Source organism: Mesoplodon bidens (assembly GCF_964165515.1).
Source record: "Mesoplodon bidens genome assembly, chromosome: 3".
Taxonomy (NCBI): domain Eukaryota; kingdom Metazoa; phylum Chordata; class Mammalia; order Artiodactyla; family Ziphiidae; genus Mesoplodon; species Mesoplodon bidens.
The window spans coordinates 125,365,063-125,385,828 of record NC_138178.1 but is presented as its reverse complement, the minus strand read 5'-3'; the positions used below and the strand labels follow the sequence as shown (position 1 = coordinate 125,385,828).

At 34.1% G+C, this 20,766-nt stretch overlaps 1 protein-coding gene across 5 annotated transcripts in view; it reads left to right on the top strand.

The window, feature by feature from the left end:
* MDGA2 (MAM domain containing glycosylphosphatidylinositol anchor 2) overlaps positions 1-20,766 on the top strand; it is an 820,633-nt gene that overhangs the window by 579,523 nt on the left and 220,344 nt on the right. For all 5 annotated transcript variants that reach the window (XR_014015308.1, XM_081227678.1, XM_081227679.1 and 2 more), the window contains one exon: positions 17,127-17,456. Coding sequence is in view for 4 of the 5 variants with exons in the window: in XM_081227678.1 (XP_081083804.1) it covers positions 17,127-17,456 (330 nt within the window). In the remaining variant the exon portion in view is untranslated. The remainder of the gene's footprint in view (positions 1-17,126; positions 17,457-20,766) is intronic.

Sequence of the window (20,766 nt, the reverse complement as noted above, 5' to 3'; positions counted from 1 at the left end):
GATTAAAGGCAATATAGTACACATGACCTAGACATGAACCTTTGGAAATGTATACATTTAAGGGATACAACAATTTTTAAAAATTGAGAAAGAGTTGTTTGCAAGGTAAAATGAGAAGCAGAGACTTACGCTGTTCCAGAGCCAAAAAAAGAAAAGCAGATTTCACAAATGAAGGTAGGGTCAACAGCATCCAAGTGCAAAATGCCCAAAAGAGTTAAGGTAGACAAGGACTGAAACTTGAAAATGATGCCACTGGAGTATTGTGACACTAGAAAGGTGGATCAGAAGCCAGATATCAGCAGATTATGGGAGTAACTGGGGTTCAAGAAGTAAAGATATATATTCAGTAAGGCTGGGAGAAAATAAATAATATAAAAGCCATATATCTCTCAAGATTTATAGAAAAATTATTTTTAAACCAATAGTCAAAAATTGTTTTCTCATTGAAGTAAAACTCATTCAAAGCCTTTGTGGAAGGAAATTAATCTGATCCTGTGTCCCAAATAAACTGGTGACTATATAAATAGACATCTCTTCAACCAGAAATTATTGAATTAAACATAAGTGCAATATAAATTATTTTTACTACTATTAGTTTCTAGCACATTCAGCTTTGTTTTAGAATCATATTTTCTTCTGCATATTTGATGACAGAGAACAGGTCCCTCCAATTCCTGAATTATGTAACTGATATGCAGTAAGTATCTGTTTAATTTAATTATACAGAGTGTTAACCTTCACCTACCTATAGCTCCTTCTTTCTATTTTATTCAGTCAGGTGGATTGCAAATAGAAATCAGGAGAAAAACTACAACTGACCCAAATAACGTAGTACATTGGTAGCATTTTTTTTTGTCAACACTGCCTAAAACTACTTATTATCAGCATTAATACTGACATTCGAATTCAGTAAATATTTACTATAGTAAAACTAAGGGACAGATAATTTGGCTGTCCTTATCACTAAGCTTTATTATCAAATTTAAAATACTGCTACCATAAATTATCTATATTTTTCATATTTGATTTGCCTGAATTCCAATATTATTTTGTGCCAGTTTCTACCTCAAGTAATGTTCAGAATGAAGGTATACTTAATAAAAACATAATTCCATGCTGAGCTTCTCTGCTTTCTAAAAGGTTGAGGTAATGAAATTTCATTACTGCTTAAATTTTTCTCTATTTAGCAAACAGAAACATTATAATCAAGGGGAGAATTAAATGTGGCTTAGTTCTTTGGAGCAATTAGTAGTTTGTGCATCTCTCAATCTATTAGTGGCACATTATCAACACAATTTTTCCATCATGTATTATCCTAATTAGTACCCTCCTTCAATGGCTAAAAAATCACCCAAACAATGTACAAATTATAGAGAGTCCTTCATGAAGGAAGATTTATGTCAAGTCAAGATTAAGTAACTGTGTTGAAGTTTGGAAAGGTCTCTTCACGCGTGCCAAATGCTGATCAAATATTAGTGACTGCCCATAATACAATGTCCTGAATGATTTTGATATGTTATGCAGCCTGGATAGGAAGGACTAATGTATGATAGGAAGGATTAATGTATGATAATGGCTATAGACCTATGAAGAAGTAGGAAAGCAAATGTCACATATTTGACATGCCGAGTAGTCAACATAATTTTTTTCAAAAATTTACTTTTAAAAGATTATTTCCATCATGAAAAATATGTGAGAGAAGTCATCTAAGGTTTTCTCTTAATAATTTCCCCTCAAATTTGAGAAGGAATAAACAGTTATATAGGTTGGGCTGTACTAACATCTAAATTGGATTTATATTTTAAACATTTGATATAGATGTTTTATTTTATATGTTGTTATTCTAAGGAGTTTATGTCATCAAGCCTCTGAGCTAGTTTAGGGTAAGCTTCTACTTTGCAGTGAGTTTTAAGCTCCACAGTTTTTATGGGAGGCTGTCTTGGCTTAGCTGATTGTTGAAGCATCTGGCTCTGTAGTTGACTGTCAGTATAGATTGGTTGCCCTGTGGTTACTTGTCAGGGATTATGACCACAAATTTATTGCTGCTCAGCATCTTTATATCAGATATCTTTATATCTCTATATCTGCTCAGTATCTAAGAATATCAAATATATGGAGGAGTTCAGGTAGGCTGTTTTTCAGCTCTTCCTTTAGGTCAGTAGTTTTCATCTCGATGCATGAATCAGAATCCGTGGTGTAGCCTACAAATGGAGATCCCCAAACTCTACCCTAACGTAGCTTACTTGGAATCACTGGGGTATGTGACTCAGACGTTGTGATTCTGATGCTTACTTTTAGTTAAGAACCCACTGGCTCAGTGCTCTAAAATCAGTCCCTAAATTGACATATCATAGAGTCTTGCCTCAACCCACACATATTAGAATCCTCCTTGCTGAATTCCCCTTGGTTTGATGTTTTAAGCCTATACTGAGCAATTTTTTAAAAAGAAATAGCCTTCCAAAGTTGTTCCCTATTTGTCGTAAGAAACTGTTCAAAGATATTGTTCATTACTCTCTCCTGTACTCTTTTTCTGAGGATCATAGGAATGGTTGTACTTCTCTTGTACAGCTGTTTTGTTTTTATTCTAAAGACACTGTCAGTTTTATAATTGGCTATGTTTTTCTCATTATTTTGGCTGCTATAATGTTTAGTATATAATCTCTGTCTTGCCGCGATTGAATAACTACATAGAGGTTTATTGTATTTATTTTTCATATCAACTTCACCCTGGCTCTGTCTTATTTTCCTAACTTGATTTAATCACTGCTTCCTTGTTCCTTGTTGTTTTTACTGCAAGATGCAGTATATTAACAATAAATGTTGTAAGTCCCTTAGATCTTTTTTAGAATATGGCAAGGTATAAATAAGTAAACAGCAACCTCTAAATTATGTTAAGGTGTAAATAAGTAAGCAGCAACCTCTAAATTATGTTAAGTCCCACTATGTAGAGAGTGCAGAGTGATAATTACACGTATACAGCAACCATACCAACTCAAAAGAACACAACTAAGAATTGAGATACAACAAAAGAAAACCCCAAAATAACAGAAAATATAACTATGGAAAGAAAGAGCACAACTGCATGTGATAAACCTCATGTATATCTTTGGTAAAAGAGATGAAGTAACAAATTAGGAGAGGAATAAAAGTTGTTGCACTAACTCTATGCTGATAGTGGAAATAAGAGTTGATAGTCATCAATAAAGAAAATAACAGAGACCAAAAAGAAACTGACACAGACTAAAAATACATACCTGTCTGTAGCCTTTAGTAAAGAAAAAAAAGTAATTCTGTCATAATTAGTAACACTTAGTGTCTAACTATGAGTTAAGTAAAGTAAATTGGTGATGATAGCCCTCAAATTTTCAAGAAAATGCAAAACTATGTTTCAACTCCTTTCCTAAAAAAAGCAGGGACGTATGTAATATATTTTAGAGTAAGTGCTTTTAAAAAGCTTAATCTTTTAAAGTTGTGGCCCTAAGACGATGTATTTTCAACAGAAAAACTTTTTTGTAAATCTGAAATGTTTTCTCTGAGTTTCCAACTGAATGAGTTTTAAATTTGCTGTAAGAAAATGTTTATTTTTAAAAAAGGAAAGAAAAAAGAAAGTAGAATTGTGCCGGATGTTCAGGTATGGAAATATTTTCCAGATCAGCTAAATTCAAATTAATCCTTTATTTTGTTATCATGTAATGAAACAAAACATATGAGGCTAATGTATTGCTCCATCACCTAGGTCAAAGGATTGGATTCAGGAGAATAAATTTTGAGAGAATCTTTAGAATAACAGCTTCATAAAATTCTCATTGATTTGTTCCCAAATTTCATGTGAACCTACAAATAAAGGTGCCTGGTCCATATAGTATGATCTCAAATGTGTATTTCTCTTAATAGACTATATTTACAGAAAGCAAATAGTGAAAAAAAAGGAGAGTCACACAGATATTCCTTAAAGTGGTGATAAAAGAAGTTTTAATTGAGGCCCATGGACTCTGAAGTGCTGCATCACATAGAAAGCTAGCAGGTGTTTGGAAATAAGCAAGTATAACTCAGTGAGGTGGGTGCAGAGGGTTTTACTAAGGTGGAATCTGTGCTGAGACAGAAACTGTGGATGGAAAAGCAAGTTGTGAAGTGATAGAGTAGACAGAGAAGAGAAAAGAGGAGCACAGATTAAGGACAAAGGAAGTGGAAATAGAGTCCGTCTGACAGCTAGAAACAAACGGTCAACCGTTAAAAGTTGTGCTGCTGGTGGGAATCAAATCTAATTGGAGGAGGTTAAAGGTGAGTGGTTTATATCTTAATGTTGTGACAGTGAGAAAACAAAAGAGAGTGAATAAGAAGTAACTTCCATGAGATAAAGAAGTTGAAGACAGGTTCTCTGCATTATTTAGTTGTTGTCGCTTTATTTTGTTGTAATTAACGAGGAGATTCTGATCATGTTTATAGATACAAGGGAAGGGCCTCAGGTGAGGGAGAATTTAAGAGAAAAAGAGCAGAAAATTTAAGGTGTGCGATATTCCATATAGAGCTGGGGCTGAGATCAGGAGCACAGTTTAAGACATTAGCCCTGAAAGGAGGACGAAACTTGTATCCTCATAGACCAGAGGAGAATGGATGTGAATGGTTGAAATCACAGAGAAATACAATTTGTGGAATCATGAGGGGATTTGCTAGAGTTAGAGAAAGCTGAACTAGACCCAATTATTGGTACAGTAAAAATCTTTCTGAAATGACCTCTCAGCATCTTCAATCCACTGTATTCCCTTTCCTCCCTAATTCTCAGGCTTTCCCTGCCTCCTTCATGGTAACTAACTTTTTTTTTTTAAGTGTTCCCTTCCATAATACCTAGTACAATGAATCTTTGTCTTTATAGCTCTGTATATAAAATTATTTATTTCTATGCTTTTCTCCACCACTAGCCTCTTCATCTTTGCACTTTTTTGGCAGCAAGCAGAGCAATAGATGTGTTGTGACTGCTAAGGTGACACTGAATAGAAAGCAGCTGACATCTACCATTTGCTTACTCAGTGGCGGTATCAGCATACTCAGAGCTTCATGGATTAATTTTATTATCATCTCCATTTTACAGATTTGGGAGACTGAGTAAATTACACAAGGTCACTCAGCTAATAGAAGATGAAATCATTTTGAAACCAAGACAGTCTGACCTCAGAGTACTTACTCTTCACTGTTACCTACATTGACTCTCTGAGAAGCCATTGACTCTCAGAAGAAAGTTGGCGGGCTATCAATCTCTCAGTCACAAATTATGAACATAATCATTTTTTAGGTATTCCTACATGATATTTGGTTACATTCTTAATACTTCAAGAGTTACAATTTCTTAGGTAAAGAAGAGGAAGTTACTTTATATTGGCCACTGTTAACATCTTTGTCATTTTGTGAAGAAACCTAAAAATAATAAGTGCTTTTGTGAACCTTTCCTCAGGCTTTGGCTATGTGGGAAGGACGTAGTTACATGTTAAGCTGTGTGAGGTCAATATAAACCCTGTTGTTATTGATACTTGCAGGAGCTGTTCCTTAATACTATTTCACATGTTATAATCAGGGTAAACAATTTCTTGAGGTCCTTAAAGAAAAAAGATATGCTGTGGCCACTTTTAGCTCAATTAACTCAATAATCCTCTGGATGATCTGATGGCCTGTCTCCTTCTCTTCTGGCTCTGCATTTCTGGAGGATGGATGGACAGTTGTTTTCTTTGGGAGCACCATGTGTTTTGCAGGATCTTAGTTCTCTGACCAGAGATTGAACCCAGGGCCCTGGCAGTGAAAATGCCGAGTCCTAGTCACTGGACTTTCAGGGAACTCCCAAGGATAATTGTTCTCTAAGGCAGTGGTTCTCAAACTTGAGAGTACATCGGAATCACCCAGTGAACCTTTTAGATGTGGATGGCTGGGTCCTACCCCAAGAAGTATAGTTTTGCTGTGGAGGGGCACCCAACAGGCCAGCTGTTGCTATTGGTCTAGGATCCACACTTCAAATACTAATGGTCTAAACTATAGATGTCATAGTTTTAGTTTCAAATAGTAGGCATACCTTTAATATATTACTAGCCTTATTATCTAATCATTTCCTTGAAGAATGAGTTAAGTGCAATTCTTCCAACGCAGAAGTCATTGTTTCTGGTAAATGTGTCCTAACACTGAACTGGCTTATATCCAACAATTCTCTAAGTAATGCAAACAGTTGATTTGATCTGGGAGATATATTGTGGAACCATTTTTTTCTTAAAGTACTCAGCATGCTTTACGTCTTAAAGTTGTATTTTCATTGGATTTCAGTACCATGTGGACCTTTGTCTTGTTCCTGTCCATAGGTATCCCACTATCCATCTCTTTACAGAACTTGCATCCTAGTTTGGCTTTTCTCCTTTCTAAGAGTATGTGAATCTTACATCTATGTCAGTTAACACTTAAAGCAGATATTTCCATATAACCCTCAATATATAACATCTGCAATACCACCCTCCCACCGTGACCACCAATGATAACCTCCCTGGGTCATTCTCATAGACTATAAACCTGTATTTGCTACTGCTTAATACTCACTGAAACACTATCTTTCTATTTATCTTTGAATTGAGCCTGAACACCTGTGCACCTGGACCATACTCCTTTGTTCTAGTATAAATTGATATAATTAACAGTCCTGTAACTGAGGGACAGATTGACAACTAGTTCTGTAGATGACATTGTTATGATCATCATAAGGATGTGGTTAAAATGTTGCTTGTTGTGTGTCTCATTTATGCAGGTTCAGGAGATAAATTCTACTCAGATCTCTGGACCAAGAATATTTTTTCTCTGTTGTTTGTTAGGAGTTGGGATATTTTGAACTTACAGATACTATGAAACATGAAATTAGTATTTCCCTCTTTTTTATTCCTGTAAATATCAGAGCCAATTTATGACCCAGCTACCAATTTTACAGGATATAAAAACATTTCTATACCACCATCATTTTGACCTTATCTCATCTGCTTATTTGCCAGAATTTTCTCATTAAAAAGAGAAAAGGAAAGCTATAACATATATTTCTAAAATCTGCTTTAAAGACTTCTAGAGCAAGGGTAGGGTGTACTTTTTAAAAAGGAAATATTACACATTTCTCTTTATAATACACATATTAAAGGTATTTAGTTTTAGAGTCAGTCTCTTCACACTTCATTTTAGCAGTCCTTTCATCTTTTGGTTAACCCACAAACCCAGAGTCTTGTCCTGTGGCCTATTATCAGAAATTCTAGACCCACAGGGCATTAAAGATTAAATAGGGCTTACCACATTGGAGGAAACATAGCTTTATAAAGGGATTAAATTAACCTCCTTAACTCTCAAATATGCTTGTACTCATGCAACATTTCATCTTTGAACAACATACTACAACGTGTGTCTGTTGTGAGCGTAAGCGTTATTTTCTTTAGTATTTGAAACTTTGTAGCAGTGAATTTCTTAGAGTTATTCAGTTTTCATCTGTTTCAATAATGCACAAGACTATAATGTAAAAGACCATAATGATGTAAAAGAAAAATTACATCGGACACTTTGTAAAACAGCAAAGAAGACTGTATTCAAGACTGTTGCAAAAGGAGTCACGACTCTTGCACTAGAGGAGAGAGATTAAATGTAACTCTGCTGAAACAAAAGACAGAGGATTTTTAAATACTAGGATGAGCTAATGGAAAGGTACTAGAAGACATTAGGGGAGGTTGGTGAATGTGATTAAGCCATCTGTGCTTGCTAAGTGGTGTTTTCAAACTTAGGTTCCTACCCTCCTATAGAAACTGGGATTAGAAGTACTATCTCTTCTGATGATTACAGGCATACCTCATTTTATTGCACTTCACTCTATTTTGCTTCACAGATATTGTGGTGTTTTTTTTTTTTTTTTTACAAATTGAAGGTTTGCGGCAATGCTGCATTAAACAAGACTATTGGGGCCATTTTTTCAACAGCATTTGCTCACTTTGTGTCTCTGTATCACATTTTTTGTAATTCTCATAATATTTCAAACTTTTTCATTATTGTTATATTTGTTATGGTTATCCGTGATGTCACCATTGCATGGACTTGCTGAATGTTAGGACTTGCTGAAGGCTTGGATGATGATTAGCATTTTTGAGCAATAAAGTATTCTTTAAGGTATGTACGTTGCTTTTTTTAGACATAATGCTAAATTGAGCACTTAATAGACTACAGTATAGTGTAAACATAACTTTAATATGCACTGAGAAACTAAAAAATTTGTGTCGGTTTATCTGAATATTTGCTTTATTGTGGTGATGTGAAACTGAACCCGCAGTATCTCTGAGGTATGCCAGTACATTTTAGACAGATGGCTCCTGGGTCCTTAAGAAAACCATTTCTGGCTTGTAGAAGATTTACAAATTAAAGGGGCAGAGAAGGAATCTACAACTGAAAGTTTTCTAAAGTTAAATGCTCTAAGAAAAGGGAGACCAGGGGCCTAGAGTCAGGAAGAAACCTGTCTAATGTTTAGTCACACTGACGGGAATGTTTAGTTGGTTTTTGTCATTGGTATTGACACTTGAGCTCCTCTCAAAATATGATAAGATAGTTAAGACCATTTTTATAAATTCCTAGTGAGTACAGATATTTTTCATTTGGTTGTTCAACATACCTAGGTTATTTTCCTTGCTCTTTAATATTAAAAATGAAATAATATATTCAAATGATTAAATCATTATTTTAATTTAAATTGAATATGTTGCAATCTTTTGTGCATCAAGAAACAAAACAAACAATGATCACATGTCCCCAAACATGCGCAGCAAATTGGAAGGTAGAAGATTAAGTAAAAACTCTGTGATCTGCAATTATGACAAAATAATTTATAAACATCCTTTCTTTCTCAACAAAGACTGACTTTACAACTACTGTTTGAATGATGAAATTCCAATGAAGTAGGGAACTAGGAAGTGTGTCATGACAATTGTGATGCAAATGTGCAAAGTCAAACTAATTTATTTCCTTAAATATTACATCTTCCTAGTCATAGAAGTCTGTAGAAAGAATGTTCAAGAAGGAAGAAAGAATCAGTAATGGAAAGTGATATGAAGTGCAAAATGCAAGTGATATAAACATGGAGAAGAACTGGAAAATATCTTTGTGTTAACTGAGTAAGAGGTTATTGCTAACCTTTGAGACTTCAGTGTCAGAATAGCACCAGTGAAAACCAAGGTGTGAACTGTCAAATTGAATGAGTGCATAATGACACAAGGAGGCAATTGGTGTTTCACTATTTTTTTTAAGAAAAATGCTGCAAATAATTTGCAGGATTATTAGGGTTAAGGAATGTCTTCTAAGTTTAGATGTGACCTAAACAACTTTCTGCTCTGAAATTAAATAGCATATGAAAGAGAAAATATTGAAACTTCAAAAGAAAGTGGATAACCAAAAGAATGCATAGCATCAGGGTACAGGGAGAGAGGTTGGCAGATGGGCAGGATCATTTTGGAAAGGAGAAAGTCCACAGCTTTTGAGACAGAAAATAAGGAAAGCAAAAAAAGTAAAGAACAATTTTTACTTTGTTAGTCTCATTATTTTCATCCAGTTTGCACTACTACATGATCAATTCCATAAATATTAAGGATGTACTATTTTCAAAAAGACTTCAGAAGAACTGTGTTTAGCACAGGCTTTTCTAAGCTGCAGTTCATGTTATAGCTGTTTCTAGTCCTAAGTCTTTAAAAACTAACAAAAAATATAACTCATCCTGGACTCGTTCCTCTTCTCATAGTGAAGGGATATATTTAATTTGATAGAAAAGGTAAGCTCAAAATACCTACTGATTTTTAATGACATAGGATGCGTAAATTGTGCTGATTAATATTCTCCTATTCAGGTAACTAGTGCTAAGATATACTATGTCAAATACCATTTACACAGTACAATGGTATTACTATCTATGAAAGTGTTTGTTTCTATTTATGACATTATATGGACACTCCGATAATTTATAGCTAATATATATTTACTCCTTACTTAAGATAGGGCTGAAATAAGAATGGCAAAATAATAATGATGATAGTAATAATATGAATTTAGTCTACTTCTTTTTCACCTCTCAAGGAAGGGCTTACATCAAAAAGCAAAATTTATGCCACCCTAAAAGATTTTTTCTTCCTTTCATTTCTACTCAAAATACCTGCAGTTATTCTATTGAGCAAGGACATTAGAAGACAAAAAATTCAACCATACTTTGCTTGAACATTTTGAATGATTAACTGCAGTAATTAGCTTTGAGTAAATTCACAAAATAAATAGAGCCTTGATACTTCACAATTAAACAGAACCCCAGCTTCCTTTCAGCATTTAATTCTGCATTCAAATTATCAGGGGTGCTATTTTAAACTACTTTTAGGAAATGGGTGTAATGAGTTTTTGGTTCTTGCATTATTAATGAACTTTCATTCAGACTATGGGTTGGCGATTGGTGTTGTTAGATAAAGGGAAGTGAGTATAAGAATGCTGAACAGTATATAAGAAAAAAATAGAACTTCCTCCTTCTATCCATCTTCTAGAAGTTTTAATACTTCTCATAACACTTTAAATACTTTTTTATAACAACATAAAATATAAATAAATAAATATTATTATTATCTCCTCAAGCAACTGAGCTAGATTATGTCTTTCTAGCTTATATCAATAATTGCAAATTATACAGATGTTAATACATTTAATTCCTTTTTCACACTATTTGCATATTTCAAAATGTGCATTTCCAAGATAGGAACAAACTGTTAATTCAGTTTTAAGAAATCCTGGTTGTTTGGGAAAGGAAGGAGCCACACTGCTGTTAGTGCAGATAGCTTTATTAGATGGCTCTGAAGTTTGTTTTATAAATTCATTGTGCCATTAGACATTTCCCCTGTCCTTTAGTTTTTTTAATTATAAATTTTATTTTCACAAGAGAGTTATATCTTTTCTATCATTTTGTGATGCTCATAATGGAAATGACTAAAACATCATGAATGGAGTCTAGGGGCTTCCCTGGTGGCACAGTGGTTGAGAATCTGCCTGCCAATGCAGGGGACATGGCTTCAAGCCCTGGTCTGGGAAGATCCCACATGCCGCGGAGCAACTGGGCCCGTGAGCCACAACTACTGAGCCTGCGCGTCTGGAGCCTGTGCTCACAAGAGAAGCTGCGATGAAGAGTGGCCCCCGCTTGCCACAACTAGAGAAAGCCCTCTCACAGAAACGAAGACCCAACACAGCCAAAAATAAATATAAAAATAAATTAATTAATTTTAAAAAATAGCATAACGTTCAGTGACTTGAATAGGGCTGGTTAAAAAAAAAACTTTCAAAAAAAAAAGAATGGAGTCTAATTTTAAAGTCATTTCAATGATTTTCATCAACTAGTAGATTCTCTTACTTTATTCTGGGAGATACTAGTCCTGAAAGCCGTTTCACAAATAAAGGTTTTTTTGTTAAGTATTAGCGGCCCCTCTAGGAATGTTGCGATGTGCATATTAGCATATTCAAAGCTCTGAAAAGTTCTGCAGAAAAACGAACTTTTACTTACATAGTCAATCCTCAAACTGTGTTCGTTCTGCTTTCTTTTAACATGATTCCTATTAACATTTTTCTGAAACACGTTTTGGCAAATGCTATTTTAGATAATATAACTATGTTTAGATGTCAGTTTTCTTCCTTCTTGCATATTTCCTTAGAAATAATTATCAGCTGAGCTCTAAAGCATGTGAACAAGCCCTTTTGCATGAAATTCAGTCTCCTTTACAAAGCAGGGATGAGTAACTGATATCTTGTTTGATAGCTGATGTGCCTGGCACATTATATAACTGGGACACAAAGCTAGCTAGTCAGTAGGTATGATGGAATGATGTCTCCTGAGTTTTTCTGTACAGAATTCCCTTCCTCACATATATCCCTATGTTAATACTGTTAGTTCATCAAATATATTTTGCTCCCAAAAGAAAAACCTTAAATCCTTGAAGATATCATTTTTTTTCTTTTTTCTCTATCCTGTTTCCCCCCATGCATCTCAGAACATAAGACTACCAAACAGAAACAGAGTTAACATAGACATATCAGACTGAATGGAAACAATTAGAATCTATAAAGTTAATGCTTTGTCAAGTTTACTTGATTTTAAAGAAAACCATTGAATACCAACTATAACAAGGAACCGGGTTCAGGATTAGGGACAAAAAAGAGAGTAAGGCATGGGCCCACTCCCCAGGTGTTCACAGTCCCCTTGAGGAGAAAGATAGACATCTAATTTATAATAGGACAGATTATATCTCTATACTATCATTTACTATCCCAAGTTGCTTTGCTGATGTAATATATTTCCAGCTCTTTATTCAGTTGGCATCCAGTACGACTACCAAATACTTTTTTCATTCAGGTATTTTTATTGTCTTTAACAGAGAATACATGAATAGAAAATCAATTTTTATTTGTCTGATTACACTATTAATTATTTCTAGATTCATTCTTCTTAACAACATTTTGCCAGTGTTTCATGTTGACCAGAATCCTACTGAGATTGTAAGAAGTGATATATTTGGAGATTTTTAACTAATTTATCTACTTGGAATGGTGGTCAGTGGTCAGTCTGTGTCTCATCATCCTTCTGAAACAAATTCTTAGCAGAGTTTCAGAAGCTGACACCTGATATTTCTTTTCTCCAAAGAGATGCTTTGTCATTAAAATTTAAAACATTAAAAAAAATGTCATTTAATTTAATGTTATTTTTGTTCCATCTACAAATTTTATTTTAATACAGACTATTATGTGTTGTATAATTCATGGAACATCTGACAAACAATCAGTGCATTTTATCATTTTAAATCTATAGCTATAGGAAAGATACAATCTCACAGCCTCCTCTTTGTTTTTATCTGCATATTGTATTCCTGGAAGCCATGGGCCTAGAATTCTCCAAAGCCCGTGGTCTTTAGCTCAAGGATAAACTCAAGAAGTAATCTAATTTTAAATAATTGAAGTGTGCCTTAGAACTTTAGTCATTCATAGGCAAAAATCCACTTTTATCTCTAGGGAAAGGTCCACAGCAAGCCCTACCCAGATCTTTGCAGTGGCCTTACATTTATACACTAGTTTCATTCTATTCTCAGAACACCTTTGTAAATCTCAAAGTAGAGGGACTTAGTGAGTGCAATTAGAATGTCCTGGCAAGTAACCTCTCAAAAGTGAATGTGAGCCAGTTGCATTCAGTTCTCACAATATTATGAAAGGAGGCTATGGGTTATACTGCAGTGTTTCTAAGCTGATTATCCAGAACAGAGGCTCAGCTTGATGCCAGTTCTTTACATGCATTTCCAGACTAAACAAGTACCTTTTGAGGTTCATCCATCACAATTTATGATACATTAAGCTAAACCTAATGTTATCTCAGGCTGGTGTTACGGGATTTTCTATATTCAGGCTAAGAAATTGCATTTGGGGAAGGATTTCTCCTCTCTTTTTCCATAGAATTTCTTTAGTTCTATAGAGTCTTGTTATGCCTGTTGGACCCCTGTTATACTCTGGTACTAATCACAGATTGATTTTAAGTATTTGAAATCTTAACTGGTAGCAGGAAATGACTTTAACATTGCATGAACTACTATAAATTGTTCACTGAAAATAGTGTTTAATTATAAACGAAGAAACCTGCTTCCCCGTTGATTAACTATATTAAACACTTCATATTTTCAAACCTCTACTCTATTGTTAATAAGCTATTTCTCACAATGGGTCTCAGAGGGAGCGTAATACTGTCACCTCCTATTTTTATAAATGATGCACTTGACCCATAAAAATTAGATTGCCCATATCGGACCACATAGAAATGAAAAACTAGAATTGGGTTTCAAGTTCTTAATGCACCTGTGCCTAGTTAGCAGAGCTATCTCTTAGTTTACTGAGCAGCCAAAATAAATTAGAAAATTAAGTAAATTGTCAGATGGCTACACACACACACACACACAGACACACACACACACACACTTTTTTTTTCCTTAGAACATTTCTGTTCATTATGCAAAACCAGATATTTTGTTATGGAGTAACATAAAACAAACTCAAAGAGATGGCTTTCCAGTCAATTGATCCATGCTACTTATTCTGATATTCCCTACATTTAGCTCACTTGACAGACTGACTTGTCCCTCTTTTCCTTTTCAGAATATGTCATTTGAAAGACTAATATGATTGACTTTGGCCAAATCATAGAATTGTCTGATACTGAGATCAACAAATATTTGTGGCAATGAGTTCGTTCTTCAAAGCCCACTTGCTTATATTGCTTTCTATAAAAAATATAGTTACGGGCTTCCCTGGTGGCGCAGTGGTTGAGAGTCCGCCTGCCGATGCAGGGGACACGGGTTCGTGCCCCTATCCCGGAAGATCCCACATGCCGCGGAGCGGCTGGGCCCGCGAGCCATGGCCGCGGAGCCTGTGTGTCCGGAGCCTGTGCTCCGCAACGGGAGAGGCCACAGCAGTGAGAGGCCCGCGTACAGCAAAAAAAAAAAAATATATATATATATAGTTACATATCATATTTAATTTTATTTCTGAATTGATTATTAGATTTATAATATTTAAAATATTTTTACTTTGGACTTTAAAAGTTATTTCTCATGAATAAAACAGTCCATGATATGTAACATAGATATTGATCTCTTGTTTTTTTATCAGTGGCTTTTGAATTGTTTAGTAGTTTAAATCTAATTAGTCTGATGAATTTGCAGTTCTCTCAACATCAGTATCACTTTACTATGTCACTGTACAGAGAACAAAGCTAGAAAACAATAGCTGCCTAGTCAATAAATTTTAATCACGGAAACATCAGAGTTTTTTGTCATATTTGTATATGACAACCAACATATAACTTAGGAGTGGAATTTATCCTAAATGTACCCCCATATGAAACTATTACACACATATATATATATATATAATTTTTATCTTTGAAAAGTATGAATCGTCTGTTTAACTTTTTTATAGCTTTATTATTTCTCTATAGAAACAGGATAAGGAAAATTCTTACCAAATGAAAGGAAACTTTCATTTAAATGTTATGAATGCTAACAAAAGTAAATGCTCCTTGACATACTGTTTTTTTAGGTCTGTTAAAAAAATTAAAGGACATTCTATGATCTTATAATTTGCTTTGTGCTACAGAAATTTAATTGCATTTGAATTATATGTGCACAGTATATTATACTAAATATAGTAGCCAGATATGGACATTTTCAGCACATTTCCTTTTCTAGATATAAAGTCATATATTTCAGCACCCTATTAAAATATAAATATATGACTGTACATAATAGAATGCCATAATTTCTCCTGATTTCATCCTGAAGTCATGTACTGATAAAGTTATGGTTGGGAATAAATACGTTTCATAAGTTGCATTTGGAAGATGTGACAAACAACAATATAAGAATGTGATTTAAGTATTTGTCTTTCGGTATTTTCATTAAGACTGAAGCTTTGTGCATTTTCTAGACAATATTTTGGAGGATTCTCCTCTGAGATTCAGACTTCTTCAAACTTATAAAGCATTTCATATCTTTTTTTAGACATAGGTATCATATGCATTGGGTAGATAAACTGGACTATAAGTTATGAGTACACAATTTGCCACACATGAGGGTCAAGTTTATGTCTGTTTTGTTCATCTCATGTTATAAGGTCCTTGCCTAGTGCCTAGTCCTGAACAGGAGCCCTATAAATATTTCTTGAATAAAAAGAATGATATAAACGTTGCTTTTGATACTCATTTCTCTCTTCTTATTAAGATGCAAACAAGAAAGCAGATGAAAATATTTCAGGCTGAAAAGTAAAGAAAATTAAAATGATTTTTTTAAGATTTAAAAATGTATTAATCTCTAGTGCATTCTTAAATAGTTCTACAGATTTCCATGGTATTTCCTGGCCTTTATTGGACTGAGGAAAATCAAGTTAAATTGAGGAAAGTTTACCCAGAATGCAGTTAGAAGGCCTCCAATAACTGCAGGTCTTCTAAATTCACGTCACTTTTGCCAGTGTCATCATATATTTAGGTTTAATTGTAAAAGTGAATGAACAATATTTTATTCTGATAATTATGTTTCACTGCATATGCTACATTTCATCATATAGGGATGGTGATGTTAAAGGAAAGGGGCATGAGTAGGATGTTGGAAAAGAGAAAGATGTGTATATGAGTATAACTGCCATAAAAAGGAACAAACTCTATTCTAAATTGAGTACATGGTATCATTCAGAGTTAAGAACTGGAGTCCTTAAGAAGCCAATAGATGCTCCCCCGGCAGTTTCTGGTAGTTATCATTACTGACACAGGTTGTGAGAACAGCACTGACCTTAGACTCAGGAAGCACTGCTGTTAGGATACAAACACAGCATGTTTTCCAAGCCATCTGCCAAGAGGTTCTTTTGGCCATCTGCATGAAATAGCCAGCAAACAGTTTCTACTGGAGACATCTATGAATGGTGGAATAGAGCCATCATAGCAAATTTTTTGAAAAAAGTATTTCTTTCAATTCAGGTTATTTCACTTCTATTGAAAATACCTCATGAATATGAACTGACTGAATTTTTACCAAACTAGTTTTGGTCAGCATGTAGATACAACCTTAGAAGAATTTTCTTTAATATGAAATTTGTGCAATATTTGAGTTATTTGGGAAATTGTGCCATATTTAAAGTATGACATGGGTAAGGAATTGGGCTTAATGATCCATATAATTATTTTAATCTCTAATACCTAATGACTTTATAAAAACATGTTTCATCATTTGTTCAAAATTCAATGGCAACAATGTTTAAGTATCCTATATAGATTTAAAGCATTTTTTATATTATTGGAAAATATTATCCAAGTTATAAAAATCAGTTTTAGAGTGTCTAAGTAACTTAGATCTTTAGATTATTTCTAAATTACCTAAATGAGGTTTATTAATATGCACACTACTTGGAAACTGAAGAAACATATGTACATTTTTCTTTATTTTGTTTTACTTTATTTCAGCCCAGAGATGACTACCTAGAGTGAATGCATCCCTAACATTATGAAAGTAACACTAATAACTTACGAAATTTTTATGTTTTAGCATTAAAAAAAGGACGATTTTGGATCACACCAGATCCTTATCACAAAGATGACAACATCCAGATTGGGCGTGAGGTGAAAATATCTTGCCAAGTAGAAGCTGTTCCTTCTGAGGAGTTAACATTTAGTTGGTTTAAAAATGGTCGTCCATTAAGAAGTTCTGAACGGATGGTTATTACGCAGACTGATCCGGATGTCTCCCCGGGAACGACAAACTTGGACATCATTGATTTAAAATTCACGGATTTTGGGACATACACATGTGTAGCATCTCTGAAGGGAGGAGGAATATCTGATATCAGTATTGATGTTAATATATCCAGCAGCACAGGTAAGAAGCATATTTATGATTCAAAAGATGTTCACATTGAGAATAATTTTCTTTTTTTACGTAAAACAAAATAGTCTTCAGCCAAGCTAAGAACATTCTAATTTTCAAAAAGCTTCCTGAAACCAAAATCCTAACATTCCAAATGCCCAATAAATATCATATTAAGAGACTTTGATTTTGATTAGATTTACATTAGGTTTTGATTTAGACTTAGATTTGATTTAGATTTACATGAGGTTTTACAGAAATAGTGAAAATAAAGTTAATAGTGTTGTCTATGATAGGTATAGGCTTCTGGGTTAAATGGTACCAGTTTTTAAATTATTAACTAGGAACTCTCTGTAAAGCCTAAAATTATGTTAATTAATAATGTTAAACACCAAATGGCTAAAGAATTAGGACAATTTTCAGAAATGTGAAGCAAGCAGAAGCTATTTAGTCCATAGAAGAAAATACCAAGAGATAATTTGAGTATTCAAATATAAGGAATATAGAAATGTATTTCCCACCAACAAAAACCAATGATAAACAAGTTAAAATGGTAATTAGATGTGACTCTTTCAAGAACCTTATGATAGAATCTCTTCACAATGAGAATGGCTAAATACAAAAATAGATTGGAGTGAAATTTCTTCTATTAAGGTTAAAACCAAAAATATGCTATCAGTTTTCTCTCAATTAAATGAATGTCTATGGATAAGGAAAATTACAGGGTAATTTTGGTATGGGAGGACATATTAGCTTAATTCTTAGGATGTTTTAAAGCCCTGTGATTCTATGAACTGCAATCAGTATGCATCTGGAGAACTCCAACGTTGCTTTATTTGTTTTGCCAGCTTGTTACTAGACTGAATTTTAATTTAGGATTTTTATATAATCCTAGGGCGAATAATGTGTGTTGAAAACATAGAGCACAAATGTAGATAGCAGACATACTGTTTTTTTTTAATTGGAGTATATTTGCTTTACAATGTTGTGTTAGTTTCTGCTGTACAATTAAGTGAATCAGCTCTATGTATACATATATCTCCTCCCTCTTGGACTTCCCTCCCACCCCCATCCCACCCATCTAGGTCATCACAGAGCTTTGAGGGAATTTAAATGGTTGGCTTCTCCTTTCCAGTCAGGCAGTATTTTGACTCTTGTATGTTAACAGATTGACCTGAGATTTTGTGTCTTTTCATGATTACAATTGCAATGCACACTGGATTGATTTTACTCCTTAAGGGATATAGTCCATACCTCAGGCTGACCAAATGTGCTTACTTTTCACCATTCTGCATTATTTCTAAAGGTTATTCCATTCTAGGGTGATGAAAGGTACTTGTGTTTGGAAATATGTCCTTTTCTAGGTAACAAACAAACAAAACCACAATAACTATTTTTTATCTAACTTGTGTTCAAAATTAGTGCTATCCCTAGATGGACTCATTTGAGGATATCTAAGGAAAGCTGTTGATATGCTCAGTCAGTCATCATTCATTTATGTATTTATTCAATCAACAGATATCCATTGAATGCCTACATCAACATCCTAGGGACACCCATATATGATATTTCCCATAAGAGTAAGAACAATTTTGTAAAATCCATGATCATTTTTCTTTATTTATGAGAGACAATTTTCCAGATGGTCTACACTGAATTATGACCATTGCTTTGTTTGGTTGGTTGTTTGCCTGGTTTTGTTTGCTTGTTTCTTTTTTGAAACCAATGACAAAAACTTACATGTAAAGAATCAGTGCTCCTATCTAACCAGACTTGTCTGGTGGGAGTGCAGTTCATATACTAGTAAACTTAGACAAAAGAGGGAGCAGAGAATGGAGAGGAGAAAGGAGCATTATATAATTATTCACAAAATGAGTCCTAACATTCATTTTTATATACACTAGTTAGTTACCTATTTGAAACTGTATTGTAAATGACCAGCATTGATTCATGAAATTTCCAAAAATCTTAAAAGGAAAATTCCAAAAGATGATCAGAAAAGCAGAAAATCCTCAAGAAATGCCTCTTATTAATAAAAGTTTAGTTGTAATAATTAAGGTTTTTTAACCATTATTACTTGTCTGGTTACCAAAGGTGACAGTACTCGAGATGAAGGAGATATATTAAATCCAAAACACTCCCCTTTTCTGTTCCCTACCCACCACAGACAGACCTAGTTGTGGTCTGTCTCCTCCCTAGAGTGGAAGCTCCATGAAGGCTGGGGCTTTCTCTGTATTGTTCATTGTTGTAATATCAGCTTCTGGAACAATACATGGCACTTAGAAGATACTCAATAAATTATAATTAAATCAAAAAATGAGCTAATTTTTGCATGTAGCTTTCCTTTTAGGTTTCTTTCCTCCTCCTATTATTACCTCTGCAAGGTAGACATTTGGTGTCTCTCTTCTTGATCTTGTAATTCCCTGCAGACTTTAAGAAAATCATTCATAGACCAATTTATACTATTATTTAATATGTTATCACTCTCAGGGGCAGGACTGGCTCCATAATTTGTGGCATCCAGTGAAATTTTTAAAAATGTGTCCCTTGTTCAGAACTTGATAAGGATTCCATGATGGCAATACCAGAGCATTAAACCAAGTGTGGGACCCTTCTAAGCATGGCTGCACAGGTGACATGCTTGCGGGACTGGCCTGTGCACGGGATTGTATTTTGATAGAGAGGTCTACAGAAGATGGTGTTTAACCCAAAGGATAAGTCACGAATGTGATTACATATTCTATTTTCATGCTGAAACTGGATTTGATGTTTCATTTTGCTTACAGTAGAGTTGAATACCAAAGTGCAGTATAAAGATCTGTAGATCAGAGATTGTGTGATTTAGTTGGTATCAATAAAAATTATTTTTATCCCCACAGAGTAGAAGACTCCACTTAAAGCAGTACTTTAATCTGAAATATAGAGATATTACTGGGGATAGAGTTTGAACAAGCTATAGCATGGAGGAAAATCTTAAACTGTATTAATTCTATGAACCATATAGGATTCAGAGGAAATTCCCACAAATTCAGCAAAGTCAAAAAGAAGGAAACTACTGTTAAGACATAAGTAAATGTATGGGGCCCTTTTAGATTTTGGGTTTTGCTAGTTATTACTATTTTAGGGAATTTAGAATTGACCAAGTGGTCAGTGGTTTTTTTATGTGTTAAGCATTGTGATTATGTTAAATGTAAGCAATTTTAGGATGACATCTTAAACTTAAAAAAAATCTGAACCTTTTGTTTTTCATAAAAAATCTTACATTGAATCTTAGTTGTTACTGTGTTTTAAGAGACATATATGAAACTTATTTAGATGAGAA